We start from the raw sequence: 12,500 nt of genomic DNA, 5'->3' as shown, positions 1-12,500 counted from the left end.
ATTAACAGTTTAACATACGTGTTTCACGTGCTCATCCATGTAACAGGCGTTGAATCCGTTGCCAATGACCAGTCCGACTCTGCAGTTGTGGTCTGTTTGAGCGACAGACAGAAGCTTGTCCACGCCATTGTTCAAGATGGCGACGACTTGAACTGCGGCCCCCTGCACAGGATGAAAGCAGCAAAGCAGATGGTGTCTGTCATTCTCTGATATCTCGCTCGTTTCTGTCTGTGTGTATATTTGTGTGTTTGTTTGTGTTTTTGTTTGTGTTTATTTGTGTCTGTGTGTCTGTCTGGGCGTCTGCCCTTTCTCTGTCTATATGTGTCTGTCTTTCTCACTCTCTCTGTCTGTCTGCCTGTCTGTCTGTCCGTATCTCTGCCTCTCTCCCCCCCTCCCACACACACACGCACGCCCTTACAATAGCTTTTCTCCCCAAGGCCTCTGAAAGGAGGTGTCCGAGATCTTGTCCGACGACCCCCGAGCAGTTAAAGCCTTTGGTCCATTCTGTCAGGTAAGCTTGGGTCAGACTCGACTGTTTGCAGGGAAATGAGAATACCAATGCAAGTGGCAGCCTCTTGAGATGGATGTTTTTTGAGGTTATGAACTTGCTGACGCCGTCTGCGATGAAATCAAACAACTGAAAAGAACACAAAAGACACAAACAGAAATTAGCTAAGTATAGACATAGTCAAGCGAACACAAGTTGGATTTTGGGAAGAAGCATTGCAATCGATCAATAAGCATGATATGTACATTACACAAATAAGGAAATACATGCAAACAGGCAGCCGGACACCAGCAAACAAGTACATGTCATAACTCAGCTCCGTTCAACACACCTTCTTCTTTCCAAGATAGAGATTAAACATATGTTTTAATCTTTTTACATAATTATTAGTATTACAGGAGAGTAACGCTTTTCTGGTCGTCATCAATAACAACATGTTTGCTTGTGTGACCGAGTTCAAAACGCACAACAACCACATTTGGAGGCGAAGCCCAGTCAAACAGGGCTGAGAATGTTAAAATGAACTAACTTAATAGCCATATACAAACTGTTGTGGGTACTCAAACGTTCCGAAGAACATACAAGGAGATAGCAGCAGCCAGACCCAATCACAATTAGGCCAACAAAAATAAATAGTCTGTTTACGGTATCCCGACCGACCCTATTTTTTTCGCGCGACCCTAGACTTTTTTTTGCATTTGGGAAAAAAAAAAAAAAAAATCTTAGTTTTTTGGCAAAATAACTTACAAATATGGGGTTTTTTTTGAGAAAATAAAAATAAAAAAAATCCCGACCTACGGACCCTATTTTTGTTGTCTATGTTACCGTAAACAGACTTTTTTGTTGTTGTTGGCCTTAGACAGACATCTACAATTCACAGGAATCAGCTACGTAGAGTCGAGCTATAACTAGCTCGCTCTCTTCCTCGGCCGAAAACTGTAGTCTGCTGTGAATGATGACGCAGTAGTCTCCCTGTCACGCGTGTTTAGAATAAACGTAAACAAAGCAACACTCTCACACCTCTTCAACAATAACAATTTGTGACCCTCCACCACGAAATGAGTCGCATGTCACCTCGCGCGGTTCTGCGCTAGGCTTAATATAAGTCCGGGGAGTGTCTGGTAACAGTGTGAGGGTCACCTTATTCACAGGCATATAACTCATACAGTTTTTGCTCTTTTCTAAAACGGTTTTTACCACTGGATAGAGCATAAACAACTCTTTAGGAATATGTAAAACTATGACAATCATGCAAAGGTGACATGCGACTCATTCCGTGGTGGAGGGTCACATTCAAGCACATCAGTAATCACCTGAACAGAGGTGCCATGCCTGACGTCTTGCGGTATTTGAGTTTTTGCAGACCGCATATCGGCGTCCTTCACGTCCACGAGCATGACCATCAGGCTTTCACTGCCAAACTCCACAACCAGGAAGGCTCCACTTTCTGGATTTAATTACTCAATTATGAATCACCCATTAATTAAATCCAACTGATCAATCAGCAAATTAAACAACCAATATATTAAACAGGCAATTTATCAAGTATACGCAAATCCACCTATCGATCAATCAATAAATCAATGTGTGTTTCATATTAATTTAACTGCAGCTTAATCAAATCGGCAATCTACTTTTGAATAATTAAACCAAGTAGTTACATTCTACTGTGTTTTACTTTTCAGTTTGTTGATTATATCTGTATTTGTAAGAACAATAATTTAACCAACACAGCCTTTCATTCCCAAAAGACAATTAAAGAAACACACAAACAAACAACAAAGGAACAAGCATGTGTCATTTAAGATACAACACAATTCAGTAAATGATATACGTTACTATTTCAAAGCGAATGATACTCAAACAAATAATATATAAATCCCAAAACGTTGAATACATAACCTCGTATATAGACTGTACTTCCCCAGGCATTGTTGAAACATTTAACATGACAATCTATTTTCAGTAATGGCGAATTTAGATCAGATGATATAGAATAAGAATAATCTGATGTTCATGTTTATCGTACCTAAACAAGGACATGTGTCTGTTGGTACCACATCGCAGTACTCATAACACATAGACAACAATCAAAAGCCTAATCGTACAAAAATACACTTCATTTCATGTTTTCCAAGTATAAATGACGTGTACGTAAGACAAATGTGACATAGCTAGGTGTAGACTACAGCACCGGACTAACCTGTCCCATCTGGAAGACATCTCACGAAGGACGGGAGCATCTTCACGTCTGTCTCCACCTGAGAGTTTTCCTGCAGACCCACGCCCAGCTGCTCGTCCATAAGTCCCATGAACGTTTTGATTTTATCAGTGGTCAGCTCGAAGTCACTCAGGGCAGTCTTGATCTTAGGCAGAAAATCAACTTAAAATGTTCAAGCTTTGCAATTACAATTGCTTTGAGCCATCATTATAGATCCAACTTACACACAACGTTATTTTATGTGACATAATTAAGCTGTCGTGAAACACGAAGAGGATGGTGTGTGTGTGTGCGCACGTGGTTGAGTTGAATCTGAGTATGGGTGTGGTGTGTTCGTGTATGTCTGTCTGTCTGTCTGTCTGTCTGTCTGTCTGTCCGTGCGGTCATATTTCTGAGTCTGAACAATTTTCGAATTTTTAGATTAGTAGAAAATTGAATGGACCAATGCATAACTATCAACATATTCCAGCTTGAATTTTCCTGAAACGCTATTTTACATGCGACAGATTGACAAGCTGAAGCAGAACAGCTTACCTCGGGTTTCACTGTTGGCAAGAGTGGCTGAACGGAAGTCACATCTACCAGGTCGTCTACAGGGCTGAATTTGACATTGTACTGATCAAATCCACCTTTTCTGTAAACGAATTAAACATCGGCTTTGTTTTTTGCACATTTGTCATAATTTCAGCAGGAATGGTACACACGCAACATATGTACATACTACACACAATATATACAGACAACCAATCAATAAACAATTTTAGCAAAAATCAAACAAACAACTAAACAATCATAATGAATACATTCTATATGTGACCATACCTTTGCAAATAGTTTTACAAATAAAGAAACAAATCCCTACGATTACTGAATGCCGTATGGCTTTCAAACAATACGTACAACAAAATCAGGTGGCGGTTTAAAACATGTTGTATAATGCATCAGCGCCAGGAATCGTGCCGTACTATGTTCAAGTTTAAGGGTTTATGTTACTTATATTATTAGTGATATGAGTTCAAAAGCATACTAATCTACTAATTGAGAAGTGCAATTTTTCCTGCAAACATATATTTAAAAAAACCAAAACATTATGTATATATGCTATTGTAAATATTGAAAGTACTGCTGCCAAATGTTTATCATTATTAGGATTTGTTCTACTGCTTGTGTGATCTGTAACATCCCAAGAAACGTGTGAGATAAATGTGTTCCAAGTTTACATTGTCAAAAAAAGCTCTCATAAACAACATAACATGTTCTTTTCTATTCCACATTCGGTCCCGCATAGCTAGCCTTATCTGCTGATGGGACGTTACTAACCAACAGCCAACCAACCTCTCCCACATAAGTTTTGCTACCCTTACTCAGTGCATAGGTATAGCAATGTCTGACACCGTGCCTCACCTCACCAAACGCCTTTTGCACCAGATGAAGACAATGATACCAATGAGACACAGCGTCACGATCAGCAGAATCACTGATACGATTGCCCACATGTTCTGGTGGCCACCTGTCAACAATCAAACACTCAAGTTCAAGATTAAGAGTTCTAGTACTGAGGAACACCTACAAGATGTTGCACATGAAGCAATTGCATAGATCTAATAGAGTACTCGAAGCACATCAATCACCTTTTGCAGGCAAAGCCAGTCAGGCAGGGTTGATATGTTATAGCTTATTTAATAGCCCTATCTATTAACACTGCCATGGGTACTAAATGATTCCAAGAACATACAAGGAGCAGGGGCGGACGAGGGGGGAGGGGGGTGTTCTGGGGTTTCCGGAAACACCCCCTCCCCCTTCCAGCCAAAATATAAAAATATTTGTGTGTGTTTTTTTGGGTTGAGTTTCAATTTTTGTTGTATTAATCAGTGACAAAATCTGCTGCCTGAAACTGGTAATGATCATCCTCAGAATGCACCAGATTGCACCATTTTGCATCCTTTTTTTCAACATTTTCCGGGGGGGGCATGCCCCCGGACCCCCATAGCAAGCGAGGCGCTTTGCGCCGTAAGTCGGCTCTTCGCTTCGCGCCTTCACATCCATATCTTCACAATATACTTTTGGACCCCCCCCCCCCATAAAATGAACTGATCCGCCCTGAGGAGACAACAGCAGTCAGACCCGATCACAAGCATAACTCTACAATTGACAGGTGTCTAGCCGGCGACCTAGAGGAAACGTCGGTCTTTTTTTGTTATCTTCGCCGGTAGACAACTCTGCAGGGCCTGCTGTGAAAGGAGACTACTGCGTCACCCTGTCGCATTACGATTGGGTTCACTGCGTTCACTGTAACGGTTCCAACCGATATTATGTGTGCGTTGCCGTAGCGATTAACGGAAACACCAAACTACAGTCATGGCAACGAATGTGACACCCAGACGTGTGTTTGTTCTCTATTTGTTTCTGTGTATGATCTCAATGCACTGATGGAAAACCTAGATAGACTATCATGCTAAATGTTGGTCTATTTGTACGAAATACCGGTTAAGCACAACAACACCATAATAAACCGGTATGGGAACGGGTACCGCTACACATAACTACACATGAGATGCCAAACCCGATACAGGCGATATGATTAACCTACTGTGTAGCTTGTATACACTAAGCAGCCACAAGGCTTAGCTGGCACATATCATTGTATACAAACGTGTGTCTCCTACTCATTTTTGTTCCGAGTACAGTTGCATATGACTTTGTACTGACGCGAGCACTGTAGAAATATTTGACACATTTCAAACGAATAAATGTGAAACTATACTCCAAGTGCACAAATAACTTTTTGAAAAAAAAGTATGTATGTGGATAACATCTTTCTAAACAAATCTGAACATGCCAAATGCTTCCGTTCGTATACAAACGCATGCCTTTAATTTTGTTTCGACCATGCAAAAGCATCACATTCGTGATCAAGGAGTTAATGCTGATGACACCCAACTGTATAAACCCAGTCCCCCTGCAGAGACACATTCCGCCATCCAGACCATTCAGACATGCATCACTGATGTTAAATCTTGGATGATCGATAACAAACTTAAGCTGAATGATGATAAGACTGAAGTCTTACTGTGCAAAAAGAAGAACACTACATTTCCCTCTCCCCAACCCGTTTCTGTTCAAGTAGGCGACACCGACATTCTTTTCTCCCCATCAGCAAGAAACCTTGGATTCACCCTTTCATCTGACATGACCCTTAACAAACATATATCTTTAGTCTGTAGAGCAGCTTATTTTGAGCTTCGTAAGATCAGCACCATTCGCCACACACTCTCCTCTCAAACAACCAACACTCTTGTCTGTGCCTTTGTTCTTTCTAAACTCGACTACTGCAACTCTCTTCTCTCTGGCTGTCCTCTGTATCTCCTGCATAAACTACAAAAAGTCCAAAACTCGGCAGCACGCCTCATTCTGAAAGCACGAAAACGAGATCACGCAACACCACTTCTTCACACACTGCACTGGTTACCTATTTAAGCCTGCATTGACTGCAAACTGTCCACCCTCTGCTTTAACTTCTTTTCTGGCTCGTCTCCTGCTTACTTCTCTGAACTCCTCACCGTCTATTCTCCAGCAAGACAACTCCGTGCCTCTTCTGACTGTTGCATCCTCACCATTCCACACACCAAAACCAAAACATACGGACAACGCACTTTTACTTTCTGCGCACCCACACAATGGAATTCTCTCCCCTTGCACATCCGCCACTCTCAGTCACCCCACACGCATTCAAATGAGCACTTAAAACACACCTCGTTCTTCAAGAAATACAACCCCTGATTTTGTTTCCTCAGTCCATCAGTAGGCTACATGTAGTGTATTTGTTGTTTTAGTGATAATGTGATAATGTGTATACACATTTAGGGCTGTTTTTCAGTATCAATAACATGTTCTGTTTGATTAAGGGTATTCAGCTGGTATTTCCTTGTTTTTACTACCTATTTTATTCATGTTTTTATTACTTAATTAGTGGAAGAATCTGTTGTAATGTATGTTTGATGGTGTATGCTTTTAATCAAGCGTTGCTGACTATGAATGTAGATGTAAATGCTTGTATAACTGTGTTTGAATTTTAAATGTGTCAAGCGCAAAGAGCATAATTGTAAAGTTATGATGTTGCGCTATATAAATGCTCATTTATTATTATTATTATTAGTATTATTATTATAATGCTACGTGATTAAGTACATACCTCTCCCTCCCTTGTTTCTGTCGTTGTTAGAACCTGAAAACATAATGCATAGGTAACCTGTAATTAACAATTCACATTGTATAATGGTCATAACATTTACCATTCTTAGGATAAACTATAAAACAAAGTTCAAGATGTTATAGGCTGAATAGCTTAATACACTCTTTTGGTTTCCTCCCACTTGAATTCAATATCATTAATTTATGAGTGCAGCATCGTATTTATGTCTGTACGTGTATGTGACTGTGTGTCTTCGGATGTGTTACTTTCGCTTGTTGTCTTCTCTAATAAATCTAGCCCCTTGACAATATTGACAGTTACCTGTCACGGTCAGTGGACACACTAGATGTCGTGTCCCTTCAGAAGGCTTGGCATAACACATGTACATCCCAGCCTGGTCATTGCTAACAGCGTGGATATTCACAGTAACACGGTTCGAGGTGGCTTCGCTGAGCATGTAACCACCAAGTCTAGTAACGTTACATTGACGATTCTGCCGTTCGTCAAGTTGGGAACACGCCACGATATTTGTTCCTGATCCTAGCAATACAAAAGAAATAATCAATTATTGAAATATATGACCCTCCACCACGGACTGAGTCGCATGTCACCTTTGCATAACTTTCATATGTTTACATGTTCCAAAAGATTTGTCTATGCTCTATCCAGTGGTGGAAACCGTTTTAGAAAAGAGCAAACACTTTTCGAGTTATAAACCTGTAACTAAGGTGACCCTCACACTGTTACCAGACACCCGGACTTATATTAAAAGCCTAGCGCAGAACCGCGCGAGGTGACATGCGATTAATTCCGTGGTAGAGGGTCCCATATCAGAAACATGGTTAATTAGGAACGATTCAACCCAAAAAGACAAGAATACCACTCAAATCCAGCCCATCTCCACCACACAACAATATTTTGTAACAATATGTTGATGCTGTATTCTGTATTTCTCTCCCGGGTGTGCAGCTCAGCAAAGAGTGACGTTTTACAATCTGTGTTGCGTTCACTCATTTTCTGCATGGGTACCAGAAACACAATCTGACCCTTAAACCAGCAGCCTCACCTTCAGTCATGTAAACTAAACACTAAGTAATAGCCTTTTCTATGAAGTGCTGTTTAGGTTTAGACACTTCAATGATGAAATAGTTTATATTGAACCATTCTTAATCAGCAGTGTTTCTTCTTTCACTCAAACGTTTTCAAAAAACAGCATACATTACTGTCATTAGTCTCCAATTATTGTTTTTATTGTGTTTGCTACACACCACTACGTTGCAAAATGTGCTGCCCTTTTCATAGGTATGTTATTCTTCTTGTGTTGTGTGTTTGCTTGAATGCTTGTTGCCTAATAATGGTTTGCTTGCTTGCTGTTTTCTGTTGTTCGTTTGCTTTTTGTTTTGTTTTTTTGAGAGGCTTTCCTTGTTGTTGTTTTTTTAGAAAAGTAGAAGAACTGACCTGGTTCAGGATGCGCGGATGTATAGTGTTCCATATAGACCTTACTGACATTCGTGGCTGCAGGGAAATCACAAGCTATTGACGCTGCTTCACCTTCAGGGAAACTTCCAGCATCACAAGTGATAAGAACGTATGTGTCTTTGGAGTTAGAACCAACCACCACCATCAACACCACACACAGCGACACAGCTGTGGTGTGAGCCATGATGAGTCCTTCACACTGAAAAATAAACCTGCTGAAATGTACGTTTCACTAGTAAATACTGTAAAATGACACGCACTAAGGCACAACACCACAAGAACAACTCTATACTCACACACACATACAGGCAAACATACATACTTTCTCGAAATTGCATGCCTATGCATACACACACACATATACACACACGCACATATACACACACGCACACACACACACACAAACACACACACACACACACGCACGCACGCACACACACACATACACATACACACACACACACACACACACACGCGTACGCACACACACACACACACACACACACACAAACACACACACACAATCACACACATGCACATTAGCACGCACACACACACACACACACACACACTCACACGCACACATACACACACACACGCACACACACATACATACACACACACACCGTGCACACACACGCACACACAAACATGCACGCACACACACACACACAAACACACACACACACACACACACACACGCAAATCCATACACACACACACACACACACACACACACACACACACACACACACACACACACACACATACACACACATACATACACAACACTAACACACTTAAACGTTAGCCACACATGATTGCAATTTGAATCGTGCATCCCCAATTTCTTCTCGAAAAAAATATCACATCCCGCGTTCTATCACACGTCTTTGCAAAAATGGTCGTGTGTTTACTATTTAGTAATTGACAAATGCAAATGAATACTGAAAGTGTTCAATTTAAAGCTGCAAAGCTGCATCCACATCTCGTCCACACACATTTGCCATATAACTGTTGATTTACAGAAATAATAAGTTTTGTAACAAACCGATGCAGCAAGTACGAAAGCATGCTAGCAAACAACAACAACAACCAATAGGAAGACAAGCAACGGCTATATCAACTCCGTTAGGTTGTTTCTTTTGCTGTGCAATAGCGTTTTCTTGCATCATTAATATTTTATTTTTTAATAATATGTTAATTTAACTGCACAGCCGCGTTATATTATAGATAGTACTATAACTTAGACTCTGCTAAATGCTGCCAAACATGCAGTCTTGTTCCAAAACGAGATACATCTACATGTTCATCAACTTACCTGTTCACAGACGAAATAGTTCAAAAACCATCGACACGTAGACGATAGCTACACACTCTTAAAGCTCAAACTTGTCAGATCAAGATTTGCAAAATAGACATAAATAGAAGCTTTGTGGATAGAATGTGTTCGACTTTTAGCTTTAGTCTAGCTGTCAAGAAAAGAGTTCGACAGCCAAACCTCTCTATCTCTCTCTCTCTCTCTCTCTCTCTCTCTCTCTCTCTCTCTCTCTCTCTCTCTGTCTCTCTGTCTCTCTCTCTCTCTCTGTCTCTCTCTCTCTCTCTCTCTCTCTCTCTCTCTCTCTCTCTCTCTCTCTCTCTCTCTCTCTGTCATATATCACATATATGATGAGTAGTTTTGCAGAGTAGTCACTGTTCTGTCTTTGGTGCGCAGACTTTCCAGCATACCGTGATGAAAAATAAGAAATGATTAAGTGTACACAAAAAAGACACATTTGCTTTATTTTGCTCGAGAGCGTAATATACAGCTAAGCGAGGAAAAAAAACACGACAGGACATGTGAAGATCCTTTACTAAAGGGAAACTATCAGTAGTGATTCAATAAAGGCTTCTGAATACACCCAGTACAGCCTGTGCATTTCTGTCCTGTTTCAAAGTCAAACCTGTGAGTTGTTTCCAACCACGACGGCATTGGGGAGCTCTTGCTTGTGAACACTATTACTTTTCATGTCTTGAGCTTTTCTTTTCTTTTGAAAAAGTGTTTCGATTTCATTATAGAGCAAGGACCATTCAATTCTTCAACACCATTATCCCTGAAAAGCAAAAGGCAATGCCTTATTTAGCGATCACGTTTGAAGCGTTGACATTACACACACAGACTAAACGCGAATCATTTTGTAAAGGGGTATTATCATTATTATTAAACTAGCAGTGATTTTGAAATATGTGTAAAACGTTTCATTATAGTGAGTAGTACGCCAACAACACAAGTTGTTGTGCACCACTATTTCAGAGGGGTGCAAACCAAAAAAATGCACGCCACTGACGCGTTCAAAGCTGACACACAACCTATTCAGTCATGTAACAAACGAAATGGAACGGCTTTTTCGTGTGCAATACGCTCTGACTTGCTAACTTGCTAAATGCTTTACTCGCCTCAAAGATACCCATTGCTATTTTGTTGCAGCCAGGTCATAAAAGAAGCATACTACTCAAAGAATAACTGTAACCCAACATAGACATTTATTTAATTCCTACCCCGAAGACGTAAAGCACACACCCACAGGCCAAAGCATATCATTTATCTTGGGAAGTTAACAAGATTTCTATGTTACATGCTATTGCAGGGGGATTACCCTGTTGCTTATTTCGGATGTCTATTGTTTGAAATGTGTCCGCATTTAAAAAAATAATGTATTGTTCACAGACACAGACATAGATTCACAGACACAGACACAGACACAGACACACTCACACACACACACACACACACACACACACACACACACACACACACACACACACACGTACATCCACACACACTCACACACTCACACATATACACGCACACACACACACACACACACACACACACACACACACACACACACACACACACACCAAACATACACACACCTACACACACATTTCGTCGTCTACGACTAAAGGATAACACCTTCATTACAAGCATAGCTAAGTTGTGACGGGTTACGCACAGTTTATTTAATTTTTTAATTTTGATTTGTTCTTCTTCTTACCTAAATGTTTAATCTGTGTGTGTGTGTGTGTGCGTATGTTTGTCTTTGTTTTACTGATATATTGAGTGTTAATAAAATGTATTCATGTATTCATGTATTTATTTGCCGAATGGCTGTGGATAATCCGACTGCCTTAATGCTAACTAAAATTATATGTAAGTCTCTTTTGTCCCAAGTTCTCATCGAGGCTTTCACTTTTTCTTCAAGAAACATCGCGGATCCCATGTGTGAGGTTCCACTATATCTCACCGGTACTGTGCGTATTGTGAGATGTCCCGGTAAGGCAGATAGCTCTATCAAAGGACAGTCCTCAGTCTACAAACTGTGCTTCGGTAACTGGGCAAGGAAGAATACGACATTTGAACAACCTTACAAGTTTTAAGCGAAACTTTACACCACTTGGCTCTAATTCAAGTCGCCTCTATTTCCTATGAATACCTGACTGATACACGACTGTCACGAGTGAAACCGTGGTCATAGGCGTAAGTATGGCACCAACATAACATTAGTTTATCCGTAACTGAAATGATGAATAATCATGGATTTAAAATAAATCCGGTTCAAACCATCCTTTAGTACAGGAAGGACAATTGAGTAAACAATGTTTGTCTGTTCGTTCATGGGCTGAAACTTCCATGGCTTTTACGTGTATGACCATTTTTACCCCACCATTTAGGCAGCCATGCGCCGCTTTCGGGGGCAGCATGCTGGGTATTTTCGTGTTTCTATAACCCACATAACTCTGACATGGATTACAGGATCTATTCCGTGCGCACTTGGTCTTGTACACAGGAAGGGGGATAAGACACTAGCATGTCTGCACATTAGTTGACCTGGGAGATCGGAACAAGCTCCACCCGTAACCCACCAGGCGGCCGTGGCCGGGACTTGAACTCACGACCTTCCGATAAGGAGGTCGATGTCTTATCCTCTTGGCCACTGCGCCCGTCCAAGACAACAATGACTATGGCTATACACAACAGCTTGATAATAGCACGCACACATACACTGTCACGTGTACACGTAAGGCAGAACGACAGATACACTGACACACTAATATTT

The 12,500-nt window shown here is 40.8% G+C and overlaps 1 protein-coding gene across 5 annotated transcripts in view; it reads right to left on the bottom strand.

Annotated features, from left to right (window-relative positions):
- LOC138972824 (hexokinase-4-like) overlaps positions 1 to 12,500 on the bottom strand; it is a 58,691-nt gene that overhangs the window by 33,972 nt on the left and 12,219 nt on the right. Inside the window, exons 1-10 of one of the 5 annotated variants that reach the window (XM_070345492.1) lie at positions 9,722 to 9,809; positions 8,380 to 8,612; positions 7,243 to 7,461; positions 6,922 to 6,954; positions 4,134 to 4,239; positions 3,264 to 3,363; positions 2,712 to 2,874; positions 1,822 to 1,955; positions 419 to 637; positions 19 to 162 (exon numbers count right to left, since the gene is read on the bottom strand). In XM_070345492.1, coding sequence (XP_070201593.1) covers positions 19 to 162; positions 419 to 637; positions 1,822 to 1,955; positions 2,712 to 2,874; positions 3,264 to 3,363; positions 4,134 to 4,239; positions 6,922 to 6,954; positions 7,243 to 7,461; positions 8,380 to 8,584 — 1,323 coding nt within the window. In that variant the 5' untranslated portion in view covers positions 8,585 to 8,612; positions 9,722 to 9,809. Of the gene's footprint in view, positions 1 to 18; positions 163 to 418; positions 638 to 1,821; positions 1,956 to 2,711; positions 2,875 to 3,263; positions 3,364 to 4,133; positions 4,240 to 6,921; positions 6,955 to 7,242; positions 7,462 to 8,379; positions 8,613 to 9,721; positions 9,810 to 12,500 lie in introns of those variants that run through there. The other 4 variants (XM_070345489.1, XM_070345491.1, XM_070345490.1 and 1 more) reach the window with 4 other exon arrangements.

This window comes from Littorina saxatilis, linkage group LG8 (assembly GCF_037325665.1).
Source record: "Littorina saxatilis isolate snail1 linkage group LG8, US_GU_Lsax_2.0, whole genome shotgun sequence".
Taxonomy (NCBI): Eukaryota; Metazoa; Mollusca; class Gastropoda; order Littorinimorpha; family Littorinidae; genus Littorina; species Littorina saxatilis.
This window is presented reverse-complemented; position numbering and strand designations above follow the sequence as displayed.